A 27,028-nucleotide genomic window follows, 5' to 3' on the forward strand; every position below is an offset into this window, starting at 1 on the left:
TCATTATTTCAATTTATATCAGGCTAACGTGGTCAATATTTGCTGCAAGATCTCTGAAAAAGTATCACCTTCTGTTCCTGCACTCATCATTGTGTCAGTGCTGAGCAATTCAAGATGTTTCATTTGGTCTTCTTGCCGGATTTACTAAGTAAAAATCAACCAAACATCTCCTTCTACTGATTAATAATGCTCTAAACATGCTTCTGCAGAGGTTTCCACCCAATGACAAACAGCTCCTCCCATAATGAATCTTTATTTGTTCTATTTTGTCATGCAAAGCTGATTGATAGAGATATTATTGGAATGATTGTCACCCTACTTCTAAACTATTCCAGTGCAATCAGAAAGGCTGTCTGAACCTGGAGCTGAATGTACTGCTCTATGGTGATGCAGTGGTAAACCTGGTGACAGAATGCACTGGCCAGTAGCTGTGAACTGCAGACATTCATCAGCTGGCATGAAGCAATCTGGTTCAGATACCAAGCAGCTGGGTAGATTGGCTTACCCTACAGTCAGTGCTATCATGTTTAGGTCATTACCAGGACTCACGTCAGTCCATGTGATGCAATTTCAGGTATTTGGTACAGTCAGTGAATGCCTGCAGCCCCAGTTCTAATCATCAGATCACAGCAACTATGCCTTGACTGTAAGAGGAAAGGAGAAGGATCAAAGCAAATACCTCTCACTCTCATCTTGCTGCTGAAACCAACATTTTTGGCAACAAATTTCACTTCTGCTCCATCATCGTTCTTGGTGACGTTCTTTATGATTAGGCTGTGAGTAGTTTGGGTTCTCTTGATGATCCAGGTCTCTCTTTCCTGTAAAACTTTACCATTGAGATACCAAGTGCCGCAACACGTTGTTGTAAGGTCAATAGTAAACATGGCATCCCCTCCAGGTACAGCTTCACCAGTTGTTAGGGGGGATTTCACAGCCAGGACTGGGTCTGAGGAAGAACAACATGTTTGTCTTAATGCTCTTTAGATGCAAGTCTGGTATCTCATTTAGAGATGGAAGATTAAATCATAGGTACATTTCTACTTCTCCCTTTGCATGAGTGCTGGAAGAAGCACTTCTATGCTTAAGATCTGTTACAGAAAGTTCTGCCTCTTGCACATGTGACATATCAAAAGATAAGGATATTCATCTCTCTGTCACAGAAACATAACTCGTATCACTTTAGTGGTATCTGGAGGTTGATAGGAGATAGGAGAACTGGGAATAAAGGAAATCCTTTGGTGTGTTAATGCACTACTGTCCTTAAAGTCAAAGGAAACATCTTTAGGGAACCAACACAGCAGCTCAGCACACACTGACCCATTTCCATTGGGGTTTTTGTGCTTACCAAGGTGCACGCTCCCTGGGAATTCCAGGGACGGGCTCTGTCCATGCGCATTGACTGCAGACACTCGGAACTGATCATCAGCCTCTTCAGACAGATTGCTCACTGTGAACTCTGGGACGGGGACATGAGACTCGTGGCACCTCACCCACGTGAAGCCAGTTAGTTTCTTGCATTCCACAATGTAGCCATCGATTGGAATGGGGCGGTGCATCTTCGGAGGGGACCATGCCAGCGTCACTGAGGTTTCTGTTTTATTTTTCACCACGGGGTCAGCTGGGGGCTGGGTGGGAGGTTTTCTGGGAGCTGAACAGAAATAAATTTCAGAAATATTAGCATAAGGTCATGTAGGCTGGAAAAGACCTTCAAGACCAGCAGACTCAACTTTCAGCATGACCTACTGAGTCCCACCATTAACTACTGTGGTACCTGAGGACATACATGACAAGCTTATTTCTGCAGGTATTTGCATAGTGAATATATTGACCCTCTGGTTGCTTTGGAACATTTTAGAGGTTAAAATCCCATCAGACTTTTTCACTGTGTGCAGCCACTGATACAGGCAGGAGGCTGGGAATTACCTGATGGGCTCTAGTTACAGACTACTGACACAGTCAAGGATTGATTTCATTTCATTTTGGCCATCAGAAAGTTTGGTGTCTGGTTTCAGTCACCCATCTAGACTCCAATTATAATCATATGGAGAACAGCACATTTAGGAGAACTCATCTCATCTCAATAAACCTGAATGAAATCACAGAATCATAAGATCACGGGAGGGCTTGGGTTGGAAGAAACCTTCAAGATCATCCAGTTCTAAACACCCTGCCATGGGCTGGCTGCCCACTAACCAGCTCAGGCTGCCCATCACCCATCCAACCTCGCCTTCAACACCAAGGACAGGCACCCACAGCTTCTCTGGGCAGCCTGAAATGGAAGCAATGAGCCACATGTTGAAGATACTCAAATATTCATGACTGTAGAGAGAGCCAAATACTCCATACATATTGCCTGCCTGGTCAATGGTATTAAAATGCCAACAACAGACTCATCCAGCTCATAGAAAATGGTGTGAACATGGCATACAGGATTCTTCCAGCAGCTAGTTAGATCTGCAAAGAGTAAAAATAGGAAATCTCAATGCGATACAATTTTCCCTCATAACATAAAGAGACACATAACTGCTTTGGGGTGCACTGTTACCAGCCTGTCAGTTGCTGTTGGTCAGTGCTAGATGCCAAAGGTCCCACTAACACAGCATGAAGCCGAAAGCTAGACGCTGGAATCAGATCTCCTGACCTTACCATCAGAAATCGAGATGTCATATTTTGCTCAGAGGTGCCTGCTTGTAGGAGGGACAGCTTCCGAGCTTTTTCTGCTCCAGGAACCAGCTCCAGCTTCAGGATTTAAACAGCAGTCAGAAATTAAACTGAGCTTTGTCACCTCCATCAAATAGAAGGAGTGGTTGGGTGGTACAGCTTTCCAAATCACTTAGAAACTGTCACAACAATCAGATGCCTACCTTTTCTTTTTTAACTTGTTAATACATAGAGCTTAATAGCATCAGAATGCCCCAAGCACTTCAGGCAACAGGACAGCTGTAAACCCTTCTTTAAGGATTCCTTTGTTTAACCACTGAGTAACTGTAATTCAGTGGTGCTGGTGGGAGAAGGGAAGTCCTAATCTTCCCAGATGGTGAATAGAGTTGATGTTCACATGCAGACTGGTGCTGAAGCAGAGCCAGAAACTACTCATTTGGGAAACACAGCACCAAGAAAATAATGGGAATAGCTTCATAAAATCAGGCAGCTTCACCCAAATTTCATGTCAGGTCCATTATTCTTCCTATTTTCAGGAAGAAATGATTTCCATTTTTCTTGTAGTTTTATTTTCTTTTCCTTTCCAGCAAGCAGCTTTGTAGCTTACAAATTGTTTTCTAATCACCTCCTGGTGTGGACAAATCACACAGGTCTGACTCCATGTTTTACATAGTTAGCATTTTATATTTGTTCCACTATGGAACTGTACAGTCATAGAATGGCCTGGGTTGAAAAGGATCCCAAAGATCATCCAGTTCCAACCCCCTGCTATGTGCAGGGATGCCAACCACCAGACCAGGCTGCCCAGAGCCACATCCAGCCTGGCCTTGAATGCCTGTAGTGATGGGGCATCCACAGCCTCCTTGGGCAACCTGTTCCAGTGCGTCACCACCCTCTGAGCGAAAAACATCTTCCTAAGATCCAACCTAAACCTCCCCTGTCTCAGTTTAAAACCATTCCCCCTTGTTCTATCACTGTCCACCCTCATAAACAGCCATTCCCCCTCCGGTTTATACGCTCCAATCAAGTACTCAAAGGCCACAGTAAGGTCTCCCCACAGCCTTCCATTCTCCAGGCTAAACAAGCTCAGATCCCTCCACCTTTCCTCATAGGAGAGCTGCTCCAGCCCTCTGATCATCACAGTGGCCCTCCTCTGGACCCCCCCCAACAGCTCCACATCCTTCCCAGGCCTGGACACAGTGCTGCAAATAGGGCCTCACAAGAGCTGAGCAGGAGGGGACAATCACCTCCCTCTCCTGCTGGCCACCCCTTTTTCAGTGCAGCCCAGAACACACATGGATCTATCTTTTCCATACGGATATTCCCATCTGTGTACATATATATACCACACCTACGCCCCCACAATCTGCTACAACTCCATAGAATTTTCAAGGTTGGAAAAGACCTGGATGATCTTATGATCTTATGATCTCAGATCTTATGATCTGGATGATCTTATGATCATCCAGTCCAACCATCACCAATACTTCCCAGTTAAATCACATCCCTCAACACAACACCCAAACTTTTTGTGAACTTCCCAGGGTTGGTGACTCTACATGAGAGAAAAGGGCACTATGATAAGGGATTCTGCATTTGCTATTAGCAGAGGTGGGATGAGACCGAGCACTGCCCCAGCTCCTGGGATAACGCAGAAGGGCTGAGACCTTCCAGCTGCTTCCACCCAGGGTCACACAGCAAAGCCGATCCTGCAGGAGTCTGCATCATTCTTTGCATGGCATTGCTAAGAGGAAGATCCCCCCCCTACCCTTGGCTCTACACTCCAGCTGCTGTCTGCCATCTGTAAAGCCACCACAGCTCTCCTACTGGAGTTCCCATCTGCACAGTGACAGCTTGGTTTCTTCTTACTGTCAAAGCAGCCACAGCCTCAGTGCTTCTAAAATCTCCCCTTTTCAGCTGATTTCCTCTTTCTAGTGGCTGGGCAATTCCTCCCTCTCACAGTCATCCCTCTGCCCCACTCTGTGCCCACAGACCCACAGAGGGCACACAGAGCCAGCCCTGTCCCAGCTGCTGCTGCTTCACATCTGACAGTCTCAGGAGCTGAGATCCAGGCCGAGACAGCAATGCCCAGACATGGTTTGTAGGACGTTTGTGAGAGGAAATAGGGAGGTTTGTGATTAAACCTGCCCCCTAAGGAGGAAGGCAATGATGCCTGCAGCCCCAGCAGGCATTACAAAACATCCCCATTTACATAGGAGGGTTTTACATAGCACAATTCAGGAACTACAACTGCACAAATTCCCGCATGCCCTGGAATAAGTTTGGGAATGGACAAGGTTCTACCACCTGTGCAATGCCATAGAAAGAACAACCATCCACCTGTAAACCTCCATCCTCTCCCCTGCTGCACAAAGGGAAGCTCAACAGCAGTGCACAAATGTCCCAGCAATGTCTGAGCACTGCTCTGTGCATCCCAACCTGCTCATCCCATCCACTCCTGGCTGGGCAGCAGGATTGGGGTGGCACACCGCAATGGGCACAGAGGAACATGGAAGCCCCGCACATGTGAGGAAGGGGCTGGCTGTGCTCCACACTCACGTTATCAGACGTGATTTGCCCTTCTGTGGGGAGCCTCTGCTCTTTCCCAGCTCATCCTCCAGCGTCTGGGACTCCAGGATCTCATTCAGGCTGTTGTTGGCTGCGGGGCAGCTCCATGAAGAGCCGCCCCTCCACCGACCGGCACACAACAGCCGCTCCCGCGCACTGCGGCTCAGCCAATCGGAGCCGGTGGAGCTGCCGCTGCCCGATGGGACCCCCCCGCCCCCACATATTGACCCCCCAGACGAGGAAGAGGAGGAGGAGAGCGACGAGGAGCTGCCGCAGGAGCTGACGTTGGGGCAGGGGGGCAACGCGGGGGGGGGGTCGGCAGTGGGGGGTGGGGGAGGGGGTGGGGCAGCATTACCCCCGGACCCCGTGGACCCCCCCCCCCAGCAAAAGTGCTGCTCTCCGACCCCCGCGGGCTCTTTGTGCAGCCGCTGCCCTCCAGTTATAGGACACCCCTCCCCCCCCTATATTGCGCTTTGCTCACCCCCACCCCCCAACTCCGGAACCCCCCCCCCCCACTCACCACATCGCCCCCTACCCCCCCGGGTGGGTTTATGGGGGGTGGGGGTGGGGTCGACGATTTGCCGTAAGCCGCGCCGGGATCGTGTGACAAACCCCCCCCCCCCCATCAAGCTGTCGGGGGGGGGGGGCTCAGCCGTAAGGATAAAGCGGGGGGGTTAATGACGGGGGGGGGGCAGCGCTATAGGGAACGCAACTAATCTAAGCCCCCCCCCCACATTAACACCCCATTGTGTGTGGGGGTGGTGGGGGTGAGGCACACAATAACCCCCCCAAAGGCCAAACAGCCCCAACCCCCCCCCTCAAAGCCGCTGACTTACGCTGTGCCCCCCCTGCATGAAGGCCCCCCCCCCATCGATTGAGCCCCCCCCAATCCCATCTATAGTTGAGAGCTATGCTTTTTGTAACCCCCCCCTTTTAAAGCCCCCCCCCCCCACAATGTTGTGCACGATGTGCTGCCCCCCATGAGCCCCTGACCCCCCCCCTTAAAAGATGGGGTGGGGGGGGTGGTCTCGGACCCCCCCTCCTTTAAACGATGGGGTGGGGGGGCGGATTGTCACTGCCCCCCAACACCAAAATGGACACCCCCCTTTTAAAGGATGGGGTGGGGATGGGGGGGTGGGGGGTGAAGGTGATCTCGCCCCCCCCCCCCATTAAAACGGACCCCCCACCCCTTTAAAGGATGGGTGGGGGTCGGTTACGGGCCCCCCCGGCGCTGTGTGTGTATGTGCCCCCCCCCATTTTGCTCCCCCCGTGGCGCAGTGTGCTGGGAAAGGATCTCTGTGTGGAGATTGCTTCTACTAGAGGTAGTTCTATAAGACTGTTATATAGAGCTGTGCAGGGCCTGTAAAGAGAGTTGAGGGGGACTCTAGTGGGCATATGGGGCTGTGGTGGGCAATAGGAGGACTAGGGGCTCTAGGGGGCTCTGAGGGTGTGTAGGGGTTGTGGATCAGGTTGGATCTTAGGAAGATGTTTTTCACTCAGAGGGTGGTGACGCACTGGAACAGGTTGCCCAAGGAGGCTGTGGATGCCCCATCCCTGCAGGCATTCAAGGCCAGGCTGGATGTGGCTCTGGGCAGCCTGGTCTGGTGGATGGCGTCCCTGCACATAGCAGGGGGTTGGAACTGGATGATTTTTGGGATCCTTTTCAACCCAGGCCATTCTATGACTGTACAGTTCCATAGTGGAACAAATATAATATGCTAACTATGTAAAACATGGAGTCAGACCTGTGTGATTTGTCCACACCAGGAGGTGATTAGAAAACAATTTGTAAGCTACAAAGCTGCTTGCTGGAAAGGAAAAGAAAATAAAACTACAAGAAAAAGGGAAATCATTTCTTCCTGAAAATAGGAAGAATTATAGATCTGACATGAAATTTGAGTGAAGCTCCTGATTTTATGAAGCTATTCCCATTATTTTCTTGGTGCTGTGTTTCCCAAATGAGTGGTTTCTGGCTCTGCTGCAGCACCAGTCTGCATGTGAACATCAACTCTGTTCACCATCTGGGAAGATTAAGACTTCCCTTCTCCTACCAGCACCACTGAATTACAGTTACTCAGTGGTTAAACAAAGGAATCCTTAAAGAAGGGTTTACAGCTGTCCTGTTGTCTGAAGTGCTTGGGGCATTCTGATGCTATTAAGCTCTATGTATTAACAAGTTAAAAAAGAAAAGGTAGGCATCTGATTGTTGTGACAGTTTCTAAGCAATTTGGAAAGCTGTACCACCCAACCACTCCTTCTATTTGATGGAGGTGACAAAGCTCAGTTTAATTTCTGACTGCTGTTTAAATTCTGAAGCTCGAGCTGGTTCCTGGAGCAGAAAAAGCTCGGAAGCTGTCCCTCCTACAAGCAGGCACCTCCGAGCAAAATATGACATCTCAGTTTCTGATGGTAAGGTCAGGAGATCTGATTCCAGCATCTAGCTTTTGGCTTAATACTGTGTTAGTGGGACCTCTGGCATCTAGCACTTAATGATCTTGAAGGTTTCTTCCAACCCAAGCCCTCCCATGATCCTATGATTCTGTGATTTCATTCAGGTTTATTGAGATGAGTTCTCCTGAATGCGCTGTTCTCCATATGATTATAATTGGAGTCCAGATGGGTGACTGAAACCAGACACCAAACTTTCTGATGGCCAAAATTAAATGAAATCAATCCTTTACTGTGTCAGTAGTCTGTAACTAGAGCCCATCAGGTAATTCCCAGCCTCCTGCCTGTATCAGTGGCTGCACACAGTGAAAAAGTCTGATGGGATTTTAACCTCTAAAATGTTCCAAAGCAACCAGAGGGTGAATATATTCACTATGTAAATACCTGCAGGAATAAGCTTGTCATGTATGTCCTCAGGTACCACAGTAGTTAATGGTGGGACTCAGTAGGTCATGCTGAAAGTTGAGTCTGCTGATTTTGAAGGTCTTTTGAAGGTCTTTTCCAGCCTACATGACCTTATGCTAATATTTCTGAAATTTATTTCTGTTCAGCTCCCAGAAAACCTCCCACCCAGCCCCCAACTGACCCCGTGGTGAAAAATAAAACAGAAACCTCAGTGACGCTGGCATGGTCCCCTCCGAAGATGCACCGCCCCATTCCAGTCGATGGCTACATTGTGGAATGCAAGAAACTAACTGGCTTCACCTGGGTGAGGTGCCACGAGTCTCATGTCCCCGTCCCAGAGTTCACGGTGAGCAATCTGTCTGAAGAGGCTGATGATCAGTTCCGAGTGTCTGCAGTCAATGCGCATGGACAGAGCCCGTCTCTGGAATTCCCAGGGAGCGTGCACCTTGGTAAGCACAAAAACCCCAATGGAAATGGGTCAGTGTGTGCTGAGCAGCTGTGTTGGTTCCCTAAAGATGCTTCCTTTGACTTTAAGGTTAGCAGTGCATTAACACACCAAAGGCTTTCCTTTATTCCTAGTTCTCCTATCTCCTATCAACCTCCAGCTACCACTAAAGTGATACGAGTTGTTTCTGTGACAGAGACATGAATATCCTTATCTTTTGATATCTCACATGTGCAAGAGGCAGAACTTTCTGTAACAGATCTTAAGCACAGAAGTGCTTCTTCTAGCACTCATGCAAAGGGAGAAGTAGAAATGTACCTATGATTTAATCTTCCATCTCTAAATGAGATACCAGACTTGCATCTAAAGAGCATTAAGACATACATGTTCTTCCTCAGACCCAGTCCTGGCTGTGAAATCCCCCCTAACAACTGGTGAAGCTGTACCTGGAGGGGATGCCATGTTTACTATTGACCTTACAACAACGTGCAAGCATGCCAGCTGATGAATGTCTGCAGTTCACAGCTATTGGCCAGTGCATTCAGTCACCAGGTTTACCACTGCATGACCATAGAGCAGTACTTTCAGCTGCAGGTTCAGACAGCCTTTCTGATTGCACTGGAATAGTTTAGAAGTAGGGGAGCAATCATTCCAATAATATCTCTATCAATCAGCTTTGCATGACAAAGTAGAACAAATAAACATTCATGATGGGAGGACCTGTTTGTCATTGGGTGGAAACCTCTGCAGAAGCATGTTTAGAGCATTATTAATCAGTAGAAGGAGATGTTTGGTTGATTTTTACTTAGTAAATCCAGCAAGAAGACCAAATGAAATATCGTGAATTGCTCAGCACTGACACAATGATGAGTGCAGGAACAGAAGGTGATACTTTTTCAGAGATGTTGCAGCAAACATTGACCACGTTAGCCTGATATAAATTGAAATAACGAGGCCTTTGCTCCTGACAGGTGCTGCAGTGAGATTTACCAAGAAGAGCAAAGATGTAGAAAAGATCTGCGCTTGGCTGCGTGAGGAAGCCAAACTGCAGGCTGAGCTTTCAGACACAGGCGCTACTGTGGAGTGGATGAAGGATGGGAAGGAGCTCAAGGCCAGTGAAAATTATGAACTGCAAATTGTGGGGAAGAAACACACCCTGAAAATTCACAACGACTCAATGGATGATGCTGCAAGTTATCAGTGCATCTGTGAGGGGGATAAAATGCTCTATCAGCTTTCAGTGAAAGGTATGTGACAGTCTGGGCTGTCCTCTTCCTGCCCAGGGCCAGCAGACTGCATTCACCTGACTCCCCGACAGTCCAGCTGTTGTCAGACAGCATCTGGGGTGTTTTCAGTGGCTGTTTTGACTTGAACTGGCCAATCTGCTTTGTAGAGCCATTTGATTTCTGTGTTCTGTCCTGTGATTCGTCCCTAAGATATAGAGGAAATCAAGGGAAAGACAGGAAAAAGAGCATCCCAGCCTTCCTGCTCTTCTGTCAGGGTGGCCACAAGAGATGATGTCAACATCTCTTTTTGTAGCAGTGATCCCAAATGTAGAAAACACCTGTGAAGAGTCACAGGGACTAAATTGATGGAGAGCAGAACTTCCTGCCAAGGCTTGTCAGCTAGTCTTAATTTTGCTTTTCTTCTCTCTCTTTGTCATGTTAGCATAATATTTCATACTGGCAGGTCTGCCCATAGAATTAACTGGCACAGGCTGCCCAGGTAGGTGGTGGGATCCCTGGAGGTGTTCAGGAGCTGTCGAGATGTGGCCCTGATGGATGTTATCAGGGGGCATGGTGGGGTGGGTTGGGGTTGGAATCAAAGGAGGACCCCCATGTATTTCATCGGGAAGCACTACTGGTAATAAGACCTTTGGAGCAAATCCTGGTAGGGCCACGCTCAGCTGGTCCAGTCTGGAGGCTGTTTCTCCTTACTGCAGTATCTGCAGTGAAAACCAGCAGCTGCTTTTGTGTGGTTGGGCTCACATCCAGCAGTGGTGACGGGACTACAATGATAAGAGACAGTTCCTGAAAAAATGAATGAAATTTGACTGTATGATAGGATGGAGTTAAATGTATTGACAGGATCTCAGTCATCCCAGTGTCCATCAGCTGGCTCTCGAGCTCCTAAATACAGGCATTCTGTAGAACGTTGTTGAATTTGTATTATACATGCGTGTTCTTGGAACTGCAGAACAAATGCATGCATAATCCAGACTTTGATTTTAGCAGCTCTGACTGCGCTGTCTCAACAGACCCAACTCAGTTGTGTGCGCTGTTTTAAAATGATATGTTAACAAGAAGTTGGAAAACAAGCTCAATTACCCTCAGTAAAATAGGACCATGGCCTTAGGCTTAAACTTTTGGCTAAGACAGTGGTGAGATTTTGAATCTTTGAAGTCAATTATTCCACTGTGTGTTAATAGGGGCCAGTTTTATCATCTAACTTTTGCACTCCAATTAATTTCCATAAAGGAATTCTGTTTTTCTTTTCAGTCCTAAGTGATATCTCTATCTTTTAGGCTCGATTTGTTTGCCAGGGGGTTACAGTGCAGTAATAGATACCCCCTCCATTGATTTCCTTCTAGTTTGCTTGTTCCAATTCTTTCCTCAGTTTTCCTATTTTAGACATTTTCTTGAAGCCTTGGGCTTCTTCCTTTGGCTCTGTCCCCTGTCCAGTGTATGTCCTTCAACTTGTGGAGATAAGGTAATCTGGCACGTGGTTTATAAAAGCTGCCAATTTGCCAGCTTCTGAATTAGAATCTAGCAATTAGAACTAGGACTAAACGTGCACGTTTGATCTTATGATAAATGAATGCCTCTGGTCACCAATGTCCCTGCAGTTCTTTACCATCATATGTATTTTGTGTCTTCATATTTTGTTTCAGCACTGGCAAACTTCGTAATCAAAGAGACAAGTGGAGGAGTAATCAGGGCCGTTGCTGGAAAACAAGCTGAATTTGTTTCTGAGACCTCTGAAGCCAATGTCATGGTGAAGTGGTACAAAAATGGCAAAGAAATCAAGACCAGTAAGAAATTCACAATGGAAGATAAAGGGAAACTGCATAAGCTTGTGGCTTCAGCTGTAACGAAAGAAGACGAGGGAACATACATCTACACAACTGGAGATGACACTCTGATTTTTGATTGGAAAGTCTCAGGTAAGTTTGTGAGGCAAACATAGGATCACAATCCATGTAAAGCACTTCAGACTTAATTCATTTTATTTGTCCAACGCTGTGGGTTTCCAGTATTTAGGACAAAGATTGCATAGCTCTATTGAAGCAATTCTGACCTTCCTGTTGTCCCTATGCAAATCCACAGTATGAGCAAATAATGTAACTGTGTTGTGATGAATTCAAGACAGCCTTAGCTCCAGCTGGGGCTGGAGTCACGACTTGAGCCCTGACATCTGGGCTTCATTCATCTAGTTCATGTATTGCCTCAGCACTTACATCATCTTTAAACCTATGACTGAAATGGTCCTAAGTTATTAGCATGGGAATCCTGTCTCCTCTTTGGACAAATTAAACTCCACATTTGGAGAGTTGAGTGTCTCCTGCTGTACCCGAAGGACATTGTGATCTCTGAGGTGTCTCCCTGAGGTGCTGTAAGCACAGCCATTAGCTCATAGTGCAAGTAAAGCACTGTTAGGTCAAGCCTGGAGGAGTAATGCTTGTCACTGACATGTTCCTGTTCAGGGTGGAGCTGGAGGGTAAAATAACCCAAGAAATTGTCATTGAAATTCAATATCTGTGAAATTCAGCTGGTTGCATTCACAGAACCTGGCGTTAAGATCTGTTTTCTGTTTTATATCTTGAGCCTATTTTCCATAACCCAGTCCTCATTTATGAACTGAAGCTCTACTGAAAGCCTTTCGCTGTGTATGCTCATGCTGCAGTGCAGCGCTTGTGACCTTTAACAGCACATTCACGTTCCTCTGATCACAGGATCCTTACGGTTGATTAAGACCCTCTAGTCTGACTGCTCACCCATCACCACCGTGATGCTCACCATCAGCTTAGCTAAAAACTCAGCAGAGATGATAGATCAAGCACAACACTGGATTTGGGGTGGCTAGAGATTCCTAAGATATTGAAGGATTGCTTGCAGGTGGTGTTGGTTCAGGTATTCACCCTGCATCCCACCTGCTGTTCTGTTTGGTTGAGAATCATGCATTCTGCAATTTCACTTTGTAATTCAAAGACCCTGGCTTTATCTGTTGAAAAACTGATCTAAAACAAGCCAAGAAGACTCCGTTGGAACTGGTTGATGCAGAACAAAGGCATCCCCAAAGGACAAGTTGCACTGTTTGATGAACATTATTGGATGAGAGCTAAGCTAACATTTAAAAAGTTCTGGGGCTGTCTCTGAGCATCAAATACAGAGGAAGCCTGCATGATTCCCTGAGAATGGATACCTCCTACTTTGGTGTAGGGTTAAGGGAACACTAGCAGTAACTCCTATCACAAAATGTCGCATGGCTCAGACAAAATGCCATCAAGAGGGCTTAATTAGGAGCACCAAATGGTCGCAAGATGGTCTTAGGGCAGGGAAGTAATCTATCTATGTGATATTGATTGATGCTATTAGTTCTTAACAGCTTGACTCTAGAAGGACTGTTGTTCTTTGGTCACCTAGTTATAAAAGAATAAATGGCTCCTGTCTATTACAATTTTTAACGCATTTTTTGTTCACTGATGCCATAAATGTTCCTGGCATAGTAATTGGCCTTGGTATATTCAGTGACTGAAAGCAACAGTTGTTGCTCTAAGAAATGCAGTACAAAGCTAGGTCTGCCTGTAGCTGACAGCCATCAGCTTGCTCCTCAGGCAGGTTCTGTCTGTGTATGGGAGATCACAATGTGAACCACTGATTGATCAGCTGAGGCAAGTGTGGGGTCAGCTGTGGGAGCACAGGTGAAAGTTATGTAGCTGTGCTCCCTGGAGGGGTGGAGTTCGACTCCACCTCCTCTGAGACCTCATTTAAGGGCTGACCCTCACTGAGGCAGCATCTCTTGGAGATTGCTCACCAGGGAGGATCACCTCAGCTCTGGTGAGTTCCCTTTTCCTTATATCTTCTGTATTTCTACCATTTTACTTGTAATTGCTATCCTTGTTAATACCAGCATAGTTATTGCCAATACATTTGGCAAGCCAGGCAGGAGCCACTGACTTGGCATCTAGAAATATAAGGAAAAAAAAAATGTCCTTTGTGTGGAAAATCTTTAATTGGTACAAGGGGGAGAAGACCACCCCCTTAGGGACATGCCTTCCTGGACAAATTCCAGGTTTTGAGGCGTCCCCATATTACCAATTAGCAACAATTATTGAACAATGGGGCCCTTTAAGAGTACCAAATAACATGGACGCCTATTGTCTAACTGATTACTTTCTAGGACTACAAAAAGATATCTTAATTACAAAAGAAAAGCGAATGGCTGCATCTATGGCAGCCTGGCCATTATTAAATGCTTTAAATCGGGCAGAGATAAAATCAAACAACATTGCACATGAAAATGAATTGTTAAAGGCCCGTATTGAAAAATTGGAGGGTGAGATCAATCTATTGACAGGAAAAAAAACCGTCATTTTCTTCCTCCAACCCTCAAATTAGATACATTTCATTTAATGACGATCAAGATCCTGAAGAAATGAATCAAAATAAGATCACTAAATCTGATCTAGAAAAACCATCTGAGACGGACTCACTAGAAGTCCGTCCAGTAATAACTCAAAAAACAAAGAAAATTCAAGATCGACCAGCAGGAGTGCCTCCTGATCAATGGCCCCCTGCCGAATCTGTTTTACATGTAACAGCCCGTCCATATACGCCTACTGAACTCATGGACCTAGTGCAACGATTTAGGCAAAGCCCAAGGGAAAGTGTTCCGGCTTGGTTATTACGGTTATGGGATTCAGGGGCAGATAGTGTACTGGTTAGTGGCCCCGAAGTATCTAAGTTGGCCACAATAACAGTACATCCTGCCCTTCGGCAGAGACTGTATGCTGGGACTCAGTTCCCTGAAGAAAACCATTCAATTGTAGAATGGATAATGGCTGCTTGCCGCATGGTGTGGACAAATAAAACTGACATGCCAGTAAACACAGGGATGTGGTCTTCTATGGAAGACCTTCAAAATTATATACGCGAATTAGGTATGAGAGAGGCTATCTACGAAGACACATTCGATAGCCCTGATATGGTTAAATTTTCTGCGGGAATGAGGGACCTAATTTTACAGTAAGCACCCTCTCATATGTATGGAACCTTGGTTTCCATACTTAATCCAGTAGTATCCGCAGAGGCAGTAGTCCAACAAGCCGCCCAATTGGTAGCAGACCTCGGAGAAACTGAGCGTTTACGAGCTAAGCGCAATATCAGGGTGATTGAGGATGCCGAGGCTTTTCCAATAGTGCGAGCCAGAAGATCGGCCCCGCGAACTTCTCGGGCAGGACCTGTTAGGGTATCCCGGAAACAAATGTTTAATGATCTGCTCCGGGCAGGCGTTCAGTTTTCAAAAATTGATGGGCAGCCCAATCAGGTTCTCCTTCAGTTGTGGAAGCAACTGAAGGATGAACAAAAATTTCAGAATAAACCCAAAAGGCCAGGGATAAGATTTATAGAGCGGCGACCAACAACAACATGGAATTTAGAAGATTTTATAGTTCCAAATAGGAAAAAGAAGCCACCTCAGGTGCCTCGGGTTATGACACCGGAGGTATCGGAGGGAAAAGACTTGAATCTGGCTCAGTTCATGGCTTGACGAGGGATGTCAGTCCTCCTAGGGCCTCTAGACGGGACCGGAGGCCCTATGTGGAACTGACGATATACTGGTCCCGAAAGAATATACAGAAGGTTATGGCCCTAGTTGATACCGGGGCAGAGACATCTATAATATATGGAGACCCAACTAAATTTAAAGGTAATAGAGTGATAATTGGAGGTTTTGGGGGACAAACCATTCCGGTCACCCAAACCTGGGTAAAACTGGGGGTCGGGCGTCTTCCACCACGGGAGTACAAGGTATCCATTGCCCCAATTCCAGAGTATATATTAGGAATTGATATCCTGTGGGGTCTGGCTCTCCATACAACAGTGGGAGAGTTCCGATTGCGGCAGAGATGCATTAGTATCCGGGCAATCCAGACAATATTGAGAGGCCATGCAAAACATGAGCCTATTTGTTTGCCGAAGCCACGCCGGATTACTAATGTGAAACAGTACAGACTCCCGGGTGGGGAGGATGAAATAACAAAGACGGTGCAGGAATTAGAAAGAGTGGGTATTATAAGGCCTGCACATAGCCCATATAACTCCCCAATATGGCCAGTGCGAAAACCGGATGGAACATGGAGGATGACAGTAGACTATAGGGAATTAAATAAGGTCACGCCACCTGTTCATGCGGCTGTACCCAATATTGCCTCCCTAATGGACACACTAAGCAGGGAAATCAAAACATATCACTGTGTCTTGGATTTGGCGAATGCATTCTTCAGTATTCCAATCAGTGAAGAATCGCAAGATCAGTTTGCATTTACATGGGAAGGGAGGCAATGGACTTTCCAGGTCCTACCCCAAGGGTACGTACATTCGCCCACTTTTTGTCATAATTTAGTGGCACGTGATCTGGCTAAGTGGGAAAAGCCAAATAATGTCAATTTATATCATTATATTGATGACCTCCTGTTAACATCCGATTCGTTAGAGGCGGTGAGACAAGCAGCAGATTTGTTGATAGCTTACCTGCAGAAAAGAGGGTGGGCTATAAACCCACAGAAGGTGCAAGGTCCGGGGCTATCTGTAAAATTCCTGGGAGTAATTTGGTCCGGGAAAACCAAAGTACTACCCAGTGCGGTAGTAGATAAAGTCCAAGCGTTTCCAGTCCCTACAACATCAAAACAATTGCAAGAATGTTTGGGTATATTGGGGTATTGGCGCTCCTTTATACCTCATTTAGCTCAGCTATTAAGGCCATTATACAAGCTTACAAAGAAGGGTCAATCATGGAATTGGGGAAAGATAGAACAGGATGCTTTCCAACAGGCAAAACTGGCAGTTAAACAAGCTCAGGCGTTGGGTATATTTGATCCGACCCTCCCAGCTGAACTAGATGTTCATGTTACTCAAGATGGTTTTGGCTGGGGCCTGTGGCAACGCCAGAGTTCTGTTCGAACCCCCATTGGATTCTGGTCTCAGGTTTGGCACGGAGCAGAAGAACGATATAGCATGATTGAGAAACAGTTATTGGCTGCCTATTCGGCATTACAAGCAGTAGAGCCGATAACGCAAACAGCAGAGGTCATAGTTAAGACTTCATTACCAATCCAGGGGTGGGTGAGAGATTTGACTCACCTTCCTAAGACGGGGGTGGCCCAAGCACAAACGGTGGCACGATGGGTCGCCTATCTAAGCCAGAGAAGCAGTCTGTCTTCATCTCCACTTAAAGAAGAACTACAGAAGATCCTAGGCCCAGTGACGTATCACAGTGATACATCAAAAGAACCGATGGTTGCTCCACCAGAGAAGAGTCCCGTTCAGGAAGGAAGATATCCTATTCCTGAAGATGCCTGGTATACGGATGGGTCCAGCAGAGGCAACCCGAGCAAGTGGCGAGCAATAGCATACCATCCCTCTACTGAGACCATCTGGTTTGATGAGGGGGATGGTCAAAGCAGCCAATGGGCAGAATTGCGAGCCGTGTGGATGGTTATAACTAAAGAACCTGGTGACGGCGTCCTGAACATCTGTACAGATAGTTGGGCTGTGTACCGGGGGCTCACTCTGTGGATTACGCAATGGGCTACCCAGGAATGGACTATCCACGCCCGACCGATTTGGGGTAAAGACATGTGGGTAGACATTTGGAATACGGTCAAACACAGGACAGTATGTGTCTACCATGTCTCTGGTCATCAACCCTTGCAGTCACCAGGAAATGATGAAGCTGACACACTGGCCCGAATCCGATGGATTGAGAATTCACAATCTGAAAATATTGTCCGTTGGTTACATCAGAAGCTACGGCATGCTGGACAGAAGATAATGTGGGCAGCTGCTAAAGCATGGGGGCTGCCTGTACAACTATCTGATATCGTTCAAGCATGTCAGGATTGCGATGCTTGCTCAAAGATGAGACCGAGACCGTTGCCTGAAACAACATCCCACATTGCTAGAGGATATAGTCCTCTTCAGAGATGGCAGGTCGACTACATTGGGCCCCTCCCTCGGTCTGAGGGGGCGAGATATGCCCTGACCTGCGTTGACACTGTAAGTGGACTGCTGCAAGCCTATCCTGTACCAAAGGCAAATCAAGCATACACAATTAAGGCACTTACTAAACTGATGTCTGCATACGGGACACCTCAAGTTATCGAGAGTGACCAAGGGACTCACTTCACTGGAGCGATGATACAGCGCTGGGCAGAAGAAAACAACATTGAATGGCGATTCCACCTGCCATATAACCCAACAGGGGCAGGCCTTATTGAACGTTATAATGGTATCCTTAAGGCTGCCCTGAAGACAGACTCTCAGTCCCTGCAGGGGTGGACAAAAAGATTATATGAAACCGTGCGGGACCTGAATGAAAGACCTCGGGATGGCAGACCCAGTGCCCTGAAAATGTTACAAACTATATGGGCCTCCCCTCTTAGGATCCAAATTACAGGCACCGATAATAAGGTAAAACCGCAGGTTGGTACTGAAAATAATCTTCTGCTCCCTGCCCCTGAGAATTTAGAACCGGGAATCCATAAGATAAATTGGCCTTGGAAGGTGCAGGTAGGACCCAAATGGTGTGGCCTACTTGCACCTTGGGGGAGATTATTGGAGGTGGGAGGTTCAGTCACCCCCTCGGTGATAGGTACATGGCCTACTGACATCGTGGTCAATACTCCGGCCTTTATTGCTAAAGGAACACCTATTATGTCCCTATGGCAGATCAAGACTCCTCCTCTGGTGCCAGATATAGTTATACAGCCACAGATATCTGGCCAGAGGGTATGGTATCGGAGGCCGGGACATAATCCAGTACAAGCAGAAATATTGACCCAAGATAAGAATACGGCCTGTATCTTGCCCTGGAGGGCGGATCTTCCCCTCCTAGTACCCTTGAAACATCTATATTACTCCCCTTAAGATTGATTCTAAGCCTCTAGGACCATTACTCTGGACTGATGAAACGCAGACGGACCTGCACTTCAAGATGATTTGTCTCCGGTAACATCTATCAAGCACTGGCCCATGGAAGATCATAAACACCCATCCAATCATCATCATTTGAATAATATCAACATCTAATGCGACGGGAGATTGTATCAGCGTCGTGATTGGGTCTCTGTAATAAGGGGAACTCACCTAATCATTGGTTCACGTTGTGAAGGGGTGGAGTGTATGGGAGATCACAATGTGAACCACTGATTGATCAGCTGAGGCAAGTGTGGGGTCAGCTGTGGGAGCACAGGTGAAAGTTATGTAGCTGTGCTCCCTGGAGGGGTGGAGTTCGACTCCACCTCCTCTGAGACCTCATTTAAGGGCTGACCCTCACTGAGGCAGCATCTCTTGGAGATCGCTCACCAGGGAGGATCGCCTCAGCTCTGGTGAGTTCCCTTTTCCTTATATCTTCTGTATTTCTACCATTTTGCTTGTAATTGCTATCCTTGTTAATACCAGCATAGTTATTGCCAATACAGTCTGGATGGAATGAAGGGCATGAAATACTGATGTGCTCATCAAACGCTGCTTGTTAGCTTAGAGACAAGGTGTTGAATTGGTTTGTTCATGTATTGCAAACAGGTTACTTAGCTGCCTTCATTTTAGCTTCAGAAGAACATGTGCAGAATACAGAATTGATTAAAAGAAATAAGAACTGTCTGCATAGAACTTACTCTTTCCTTACACAGGAGAATCAAGCACACGTTTGTATGTGAGTACCTCCAGAGGTGAAACTTGATCCCCCAGATGTAATGAGCAGAGACATTACAATCAGTTCTAACTGTATCTTAATGCTGTGCTGAATAAGCCTGAGTCAGGATGTAAACCACTTTCTCTTTTTTTCTTCAGATGAAGCCATTAATTTTGTCAGCAAGTCCAAAACGACTCCAGAAATATCAGTCAGTCCTTCTGAAGACCTGGAGCTGGTGTTTGAGGTGTCAGCTGCAAGCGGAGCTGTCGTATAGAAGAAAGATCAAATAGAGGTGAAGCAGGACCAGAGGACAACCATCATCTCCCAGGGGACGCACCGCAAGCTCATGGTCAAAAATGTGACCCTGAAAGACCAAGGGAGCTACAGCTGTGAAACAAAAGATGACAAAGCAACATTCCAAGTGAAAGTCAGAGGTGAGAAAATGCTTGGAATCCCAGAGATAAAGGAACACTTCATTTTGTGTGTCTTGCATTTGGAGGATCAACTTACAGCCTCTCTGGTGCAAAACATTTTGGCTATAGGACTTTCTTTGTCATCTAGTGTCATAGCAACACTTTTCTACATGTGCTTTTCCATCCAGGAATGAATTACTGCAACAAACAATAGGCAAGGAGGGTAACTTGTGCAGCTCTTGTAGTCAGCTGGTGTCTGCAGGGTTACAGTGCAAGAGCACACCAGGCATGCACGGAGTGAGAAAAGGGGAGGTGTTTGATGAGATCTGGTTACAAAATTTGAATGACACAATGAGGTGGAAAATGCCACTAATCAGACTCATAAATGGCCTGGGTTGCAAAGGCCCACAGTGCTCATCCAGTTCCAACCCCCTTCTTCCTATGTGCAGGGTTGCCAACCAGCAGCCCAGGCTGCCCAGAACCACATCCAGCCTGGCCTTGAATGCCTGCAGGGATGGAGCATCCACAGTCTCCTTGGGCAACCTGTTCTAGAGGGCCATTCCCTTCTGATTTACTGGAAATGTAGAGAGACATCACAAGAAACAAAGAGAAGGGAGGAGGTTCAGCAGTGCATGCAGGTGTTCTAAATCTCATGTCCAAATCTGCTATCAGACTGCGAAATGTTTAGATTTATGATATGATATGAAATGATATGCCTATTCATTTCCCAAGGCAAAATAGAGGGGAAAGTATTTTCCTGTCTTAATGAGGCATCATGATGGTCCCTGTGAAGGGCAAGTATAATGAAAATGGGGAACTGGAGTAAGCTCTGCAGCAGACTACAGCAAAATGGTGTGACTGTTGTGATGTCCCTGCAGAGAAAGAAGACGTGTTTACAAACAAGGACAAGGTACAAAAGGAGGTGAAGGCTGCACTGACTCAAAATGCCACGCTGAGCTGCGAGGTGGCCCAGGAGAAGATGGAGGTGAAGTGGTACAAGGAGGGGAAACTGATCACCTCGAGCAAGAAGTTCAAGGTGGAGTCAGAGGGCAAACAGTGTCGGCTGGTGGTGATCCAGGTAGAGAAGAAACATGCAGGGGAGTACAGCTGCGAGGCTGCTGGCCAGAAACTCACCTTCAAGATTCATGTCACAGGTGAGAGAGAACACATTTTGGCCTTTCATTCTAGAATGTTTTAGAAAACGGTCATTAGTTTGTAAGTTTTCCCTGCTATGCTTAAAATTTTTGGAGCTGAACTTTGGGGTGGTTAATTTCTGATGAGGAAATTGAACAAATTATTCTAAATACAGTTGTGAGGCAGCTCCATCTTTTAAAATCTTCAGGAATTTCCTTTTGCTGTGGGAATGAGGCCATAGACAAGAAAGTTCTGATTGCACTTCTCCATTCCCACGTGCCTGTACCACTAGAACAACTCTGCAATGCAGCTGCGTCTCAGGAAGTTTCAGAACAGGGGCTTTGTGTCAAGCACTAGGGGGTGTGCTCTATGTAACATGTTTTTGTCTTGGAAGGGCTCATTTAGCATGGGAGAGAATACTACAGGAATGTTTTGTATAAGTTGATGTTTTGAAGACATAAGTAAATGGCAGCTAGGGGACGAAAGAGTCATGAGAGTCATACAAGAAGCATCACAGAATGCCTTTTGTTGGAAGGGACCTGGAGGATCATCCAGTTCCAATCTCTGTCCTGGAAAGGAACACATTCTTTGTGACTAGGTTGCTCTAACACCCATCCAGCCTAGACTTGAATGTTTTCAGGGATGGGGCATCCATAAATTGCACAACTTCTCTCCACATCATTCTCTTGGGGCATCAGACTGGGAGAACTGATTCATTTTTCTGACTCCTTCCCCAAAACCTGCTCTTCTTTCAAGAGGCCAAACTAATGTATCTCTCTCTTTTCAGAGCCAGAATTTGTATTTACAAACAAGGAGAAGGTACAGAAGGTGGTGAAGGCTGCAACAACAGAAAAATGCCACGCTGAGCTGCGAGGTGGCGCAGGAGAAGATGGAGGTTGTCATCAATTTATAAGCAATGAGCCAATAATGTTCCAATTATAAACTTTTATTAATTGTAGCGGGTAAAACTAAAAGGCAATTCAGCGCTGGGCGACAGGGGGATTATTGTTCCTCCAACTGCCGCGCCGTCCCGTCCCTTGCAACTTCTTTTGTATTGTCCATCCCGAGCGTATTGTCCTTTAATTGGTCGGTTGTGATCGTGCGACTTGGTGTGTCGTTCCTTGGTTGGTCCTTCCGTGGAACTTTGTATCCATCGGGGCGCGCTTTGCCTGTAACTACGCAGAGTACACAATCTACCCATAAAATTAGAGTGTTCTGCAACCTTTGTGGCCTCCATATTCCACCATCATATCCCGGTCCTAATGAACAAGCACTCCACCACAATGCTACCACATCCCGGTCTTAATGAGCAAACATTTTATCACAGAGGTCAAGTGATAAAAGGAGGGGAAACTGATCACCTCGAGCAAGAAGTTCAAGGTAGAATCAGAGGGCAAACAGCGTCGGCTGGTGGTGAGCCAGGTGGAGAAGAAAGATGCAGGGGAGTACAGCTGCGAGGCTGCTGGCCAGAAACTCACCTTCAAGATTCATGTCACAGGTAAGACAGGTGTTGTATGAAATACAGCAGAGAACAGTAAAGTAAAATCTAGTTTCTATTATACTGCACCTGGATCACTGTAGTCTGTGCTGAGGTTTTTTCCCTAGACTTGATTGCCTGGGTTTGTAGAAAGTATTTGGTTTCAGTATGACACAAAGACCTGTTTCAGTCTGTCTGTAGAGCAATAATTAGTAATATATGTACAGTGGAAGCAATATTCAAGATATTATTCAAATCTCTCCTGTGCCTGAGATCCCAAACTGTAATTCTTGTTCACCTAAACATTTGACTAAGATAAGTATGTGCAGTGAGGCTGGAGTGCATGTTCTACGTGCAGCCTTTCATGGCAGGAGAAGCAGGAAGTTCTCCTAGTAGTACACTGCCTTTTTACTATGCCTTTATGTTGGAGGCTGCATCTGGATAGGTGAGTCTGCTACTCACAGTAAGAGACCTGGTAGAGCTGACTATTGCCAGAGCTCAAAGTAAGATAGATATCTGCAAATCACACACAAAGAACAAAGGACTGCGTTGGTGAGCATATTTCCTTTGTGCCTTTGACAGTCACAGTTGTGGCAATGGTAGAGGCCATGAGGAGTCTGTTCAGGAAGCCAGGAGTACTGTTCTGGGTCATGAAAAGGCAGCCAGTGGTTTGACTATCACATGTTTATGTGTTTTGATGTTTCACAGTGGGTCTTAAGTAAAAGGAACTCAGGTTTTGGTTGCCTGCAGGACAGATGTTCTTTTGGGTTCAATATGTTTGCATAGTGACTTGCAACCATGGGACTGGTGTTCAAGGACCCTCTTGGTTCCTTCAGTTCCTAGGTTCTTTCTTGCCTAGATTTGACACTTTGTTTCAACAGAAGAGCTGATATTCTCTAGTGAAGGCTATTAGTTTGGGCACAAGTGGTAACCTAAACCTGTTCCAACCTGTACATACAAACCTGCAAGTTGGTCTCATTTCGGTCCCTCAGTCAATACTTTTTCTTTTCTTCCCTCAGAGCCAAAACCTGTGTTTATAAACCAGGAGCAGGTGCAGAAAGAGGTGAGTGCTGCCCTGGCAGCAAGTGCCTCCCTCAGCTGTGAAGTAGCACAGGATCCAACCGAAGTAAAATGGTACAAGGATGGAAGACTGCTTGCCTCCTCCAGAAAGTTCAGAATGGAATCTGTGGGCAAAACACGGCGTCTGGTTGTGGAGCAGCTGGAGAAGAAAGATGCTGGAGAATACATCTGCGAGGCTGCTGGCCAGAAGATGACCTTCAAGTTGGAAACAACTGGTGAGCATTCGCTTTGGGAGCACTAAGCAGCTTTTTATGTGGCTTAGAGGAAGACTGGCTGTCTTCTACCCTGTGGGCATGGAACAGCCACAATTCCCCCCGGAACAACATCAATGACCCACACCACAAGTTGGATTCTCCTTTTTAATGTAGTGGTAGCGAGGTGAAAATCTGGCTGTGGAATATTTTTGACTAAGGAACTTCTACTTTAATTTCTAGATGCGCTGAATTACCCTCTGGAGTGTCTTTCTGAATATATAAGCAACCATGGGTGACTATGATCCTGATTTATATCTAGGTTCAGGCTTACTTTTTCAGTTAGGTTAGATCAATAGCTCCAGAGAAGATAGGGAAATACAGCAGTTCACTGATACCATGTGTCAGAAGAATGCAGCTCAGTGCTGGGCAGTTTGCTGCTTCATTCCCTCTTACAAGTTGCACCCAAGGCTGGAAAAGACCACTGAGATAGCTGAGTCCAACCCAGCCCACCCTCACTGGACTTACTAACCACGTCCCCAGTGCCACATACCCGTGGCTCTTGAGCACCTCCAGTGACTGCGGTATATCAGTGTGGTTGCTTCAGTTGTGGGAGTTTTCAGACACTGGCTGTTGTTCTAGCGAGACAAAAAACCAAAACTGATGGAACAGTGTCTATACAGGAAGCAACTGGCTGTCCTGATGGCTGCCAACAGTTTTACACAAGGTGTGTCATGCAAGCTTGCATGAGTCTGGTTTAAAAACTTGCTGTTCTGATGGAAGGAGAGGATGTTGGTACAGGATAACTGCGGGATTTGTGCTCTCCCGACATCCAGTTGCAATCACAGCTTATTGTTGCTATAGAAAACAGCTTCTCTGTAGACAAATTGAGTTAGTTCCAATAAGTGGCTGAAGCCCTAAGTGATCCAAGGTGAAGCATGATCCAAACTGGAATTTAACTAATTGTAGTAGGGAATCCAAGCCTTAATGAGATGAGTTATTTAAAATATGAGTCCTCCATCTAAAACAGCATTGAACTCTTACTCTGGTTTATGATAGAAGTGAGAGTTTAACAGCAGAAGTCTGAAGTTATGCTCCATATTTCTCATCACTCAAGAGAATATTTGAATATATGAATTCCTTTGGCTATGTTAGAGCTCATAATGAGGTCAGCTGATGTTCTTTAAATGCTCGGAGTCTAGCAATGTGGGGAAGTGGACTGCTATTTGCTGTTGAGCTTTAGGCTAAGAAGCCTGATTTTAGAGGACTGTGGACTTCCCCTTTCCCTTCCCCTCTCCTCCCCTTCTCCCTGGACTGATCCCACATGGTTTGAGAATGATTTCAGATCAAGGTAAATGAGGAATCGCTGTGTGAAAACCTGTTGTTTTACTGCACTATAAGAGACACTTAGTCAAAAGACAAGTGTGTGTTCCAAGCTTGAGATTGCAGGAGATCCTAGAAACAACTCAGCTGCTCAAACCTGTAGTCTGGCTGAATCTTTTATTGTCAGTTTTGGTCAGGAGGAGATGCTTGAGTAAGACAAATAAAAGGTCACGGGTAAGTTGGTCCTTCTTGTGATATACTTCTAGGCTTTCATCAGGGAGAAGCTTAATTAGTCCAAATAATCATAGCAGAAACCACACCAAGAGCATGAGAGTGAAATTTATACTTTCTTGACGTGAAGGAAAATTTTACCTGGTTCTGCCATTCCCCAAATATTTGTTTCCTTATGACAAGAAGAACTTTGCAGAAGTAATTTTTTTTTTCAGTCTTGCGTGCAACACAAAAAGGGGTAAAATCTAGGAGGCCACCTGAAATGTTTTTTCCATCTGGAAGGATCCATTTAACAGCACCCATGGACCTGGTTATGAACAAAACTAAGTTCCCAACTAAATCCACATTCTTCTTTCTCCTTCTCAGAATTGCCTGTGAAAATCAGCAAACCATTGGCAGACAGTAGCGTCATTGAGGACAAGGTCACATTTGAGTGTGAGCTGTCCAGGCCCAACATGGACGTCAAGTGGTTCAAGGTATGGCATGTAATGGTATTTTCCTTTCTGACTTCTCTGGAAATGAATGAGAGCCTTTAATTTCACTTCCAAGGGATGTGAGTCTGAGCTTTTCCTTGATAGCTTTTTTCACTGCTCTCTTTTCTTTATGCTCTTTTATTTGCCCAGATCAGCACTCTTTGTTATTATGTCCTGAGTTCATTTATCAAGTTGAAATTGAAGTTTGTTTTGGTTTTATTGTGAACTTTTTAGGTCATGCTGCACAAAATATTGTTGGTTGAACTACAGTACAGTCTTGAGCTTCAAGTCTAACACAGAAATTCTCAGCCGGGATTTTGTAGCCTTGTTGTGAACTGGGTTTTTGGGGTGAAATCTCAGTTTTCTTTGCACCTGACAGTGTGAGAATTTGCTCTGGCACTTTGTGTACCTCCCCGGTGCTCAGCTGTTCCTTCCCTTACTTGGGGATAACGTCATTTATTCAAGGTGATGTCCAAACAGGCTTGTTAACAGTCCTCCGCAGTGCTTTAAGCTGTCATAGGTCAGCCAGAATTTATGCATGTTCTATAGCCATTCCTTCATGTTGAAAACACTGCACTGTGCTTAAGCTTCAGCATATGTTCCAGTAAGCACAGTTCCATTAATTCTAGGGGAGTGGGTGAATTAAGCATAGATCTGAAGGCTCCCTTTGCTGAGTGCAGAGATGGAAGGACTAATGGAGATCTGACTTGATATTTTCCCTTCTAGGATGGGAAGGAGCTCTGTCAAAGTAAAAAAGTGGGCATTACTTCCCAGGGAAATAAGAGAAGTCTCATTATTCACAAGTGTGAATATGAAGATCAGGGAACATCCACATGCTGAGCAGCCTAAGACAAGACATCAGCTACCCTAAAGGTTCATTTTATGTTTAACTGAAAGAGCAAATAAATCCTCTTGTGGTATTTTGCACCACGGGAAGAAATGCTTCATGGGCAGTTTGGGCATTTCTTGGTTAGTCCTTTTGGATACCTTTCTCTTTCTTCTTTATGCTCAAGACAGATTTTCCCTCCATGTGTTGCATTGGTTAAACCCCAGTTTGTAGCTCATCATTGGCCTCTGAAGCATCAGACTTGTTACTGAACACATGGGTCTGCTGTGCCCTGGTAGATGCCACCTTCCCAAGGGACGTATGAAAGGATGCTTTTTTCTGATTTCCTACTAGATGCTGTCCTCATGTGGCCACTTGGGTTCAGTGTTAGCATGAACATGAACATGTGTCCTGTCCCATGACTTTGGTGAACTCTCATTTT

General features: G+C 46.0%; 1 protein-coding gene across 1 annotated transcript in view; it reads left to right on the plus strand.

The window, feature by feature from the left end:
* Positions 1–8,284: 8,284 nt before the first annotated feature.
* The window catches only part of LOC146758292 (myosin-binding protein C, cardiac-type-like), a 62,326-nt gene continuing 43,582 nt past the window's right edge, over positions 8,285–27,028 (plus strand). The window contains exons 1-2 of the mRNA XM_085517305.1: positions 8,285–8,531; positions 9,499–9,735. Coding sequence (XP_085373431.1) covers positions 8,321–8,531; positions 9,499–9,735 — 448 coding nt within the window. The 5' untranslated portion in view covers positions 8,285–8,320. The remainder of the gene's footprint in view (positions 8,532–9,498; positions 9,736–27,028) is intronic.

This window comes from Coturnix japonica, chromosome 16 (genome assembly GCF_054131305.1).
Source record: "Coturnix japonica strain WE chromosome 16, WE-NBRP24, whole genome shotgun sequence".
NCBI lineage: Eukaryota > Metazoa > Chordata > Aves > Galliformes > Phasianidae > Coturnix > Coturnix japonica.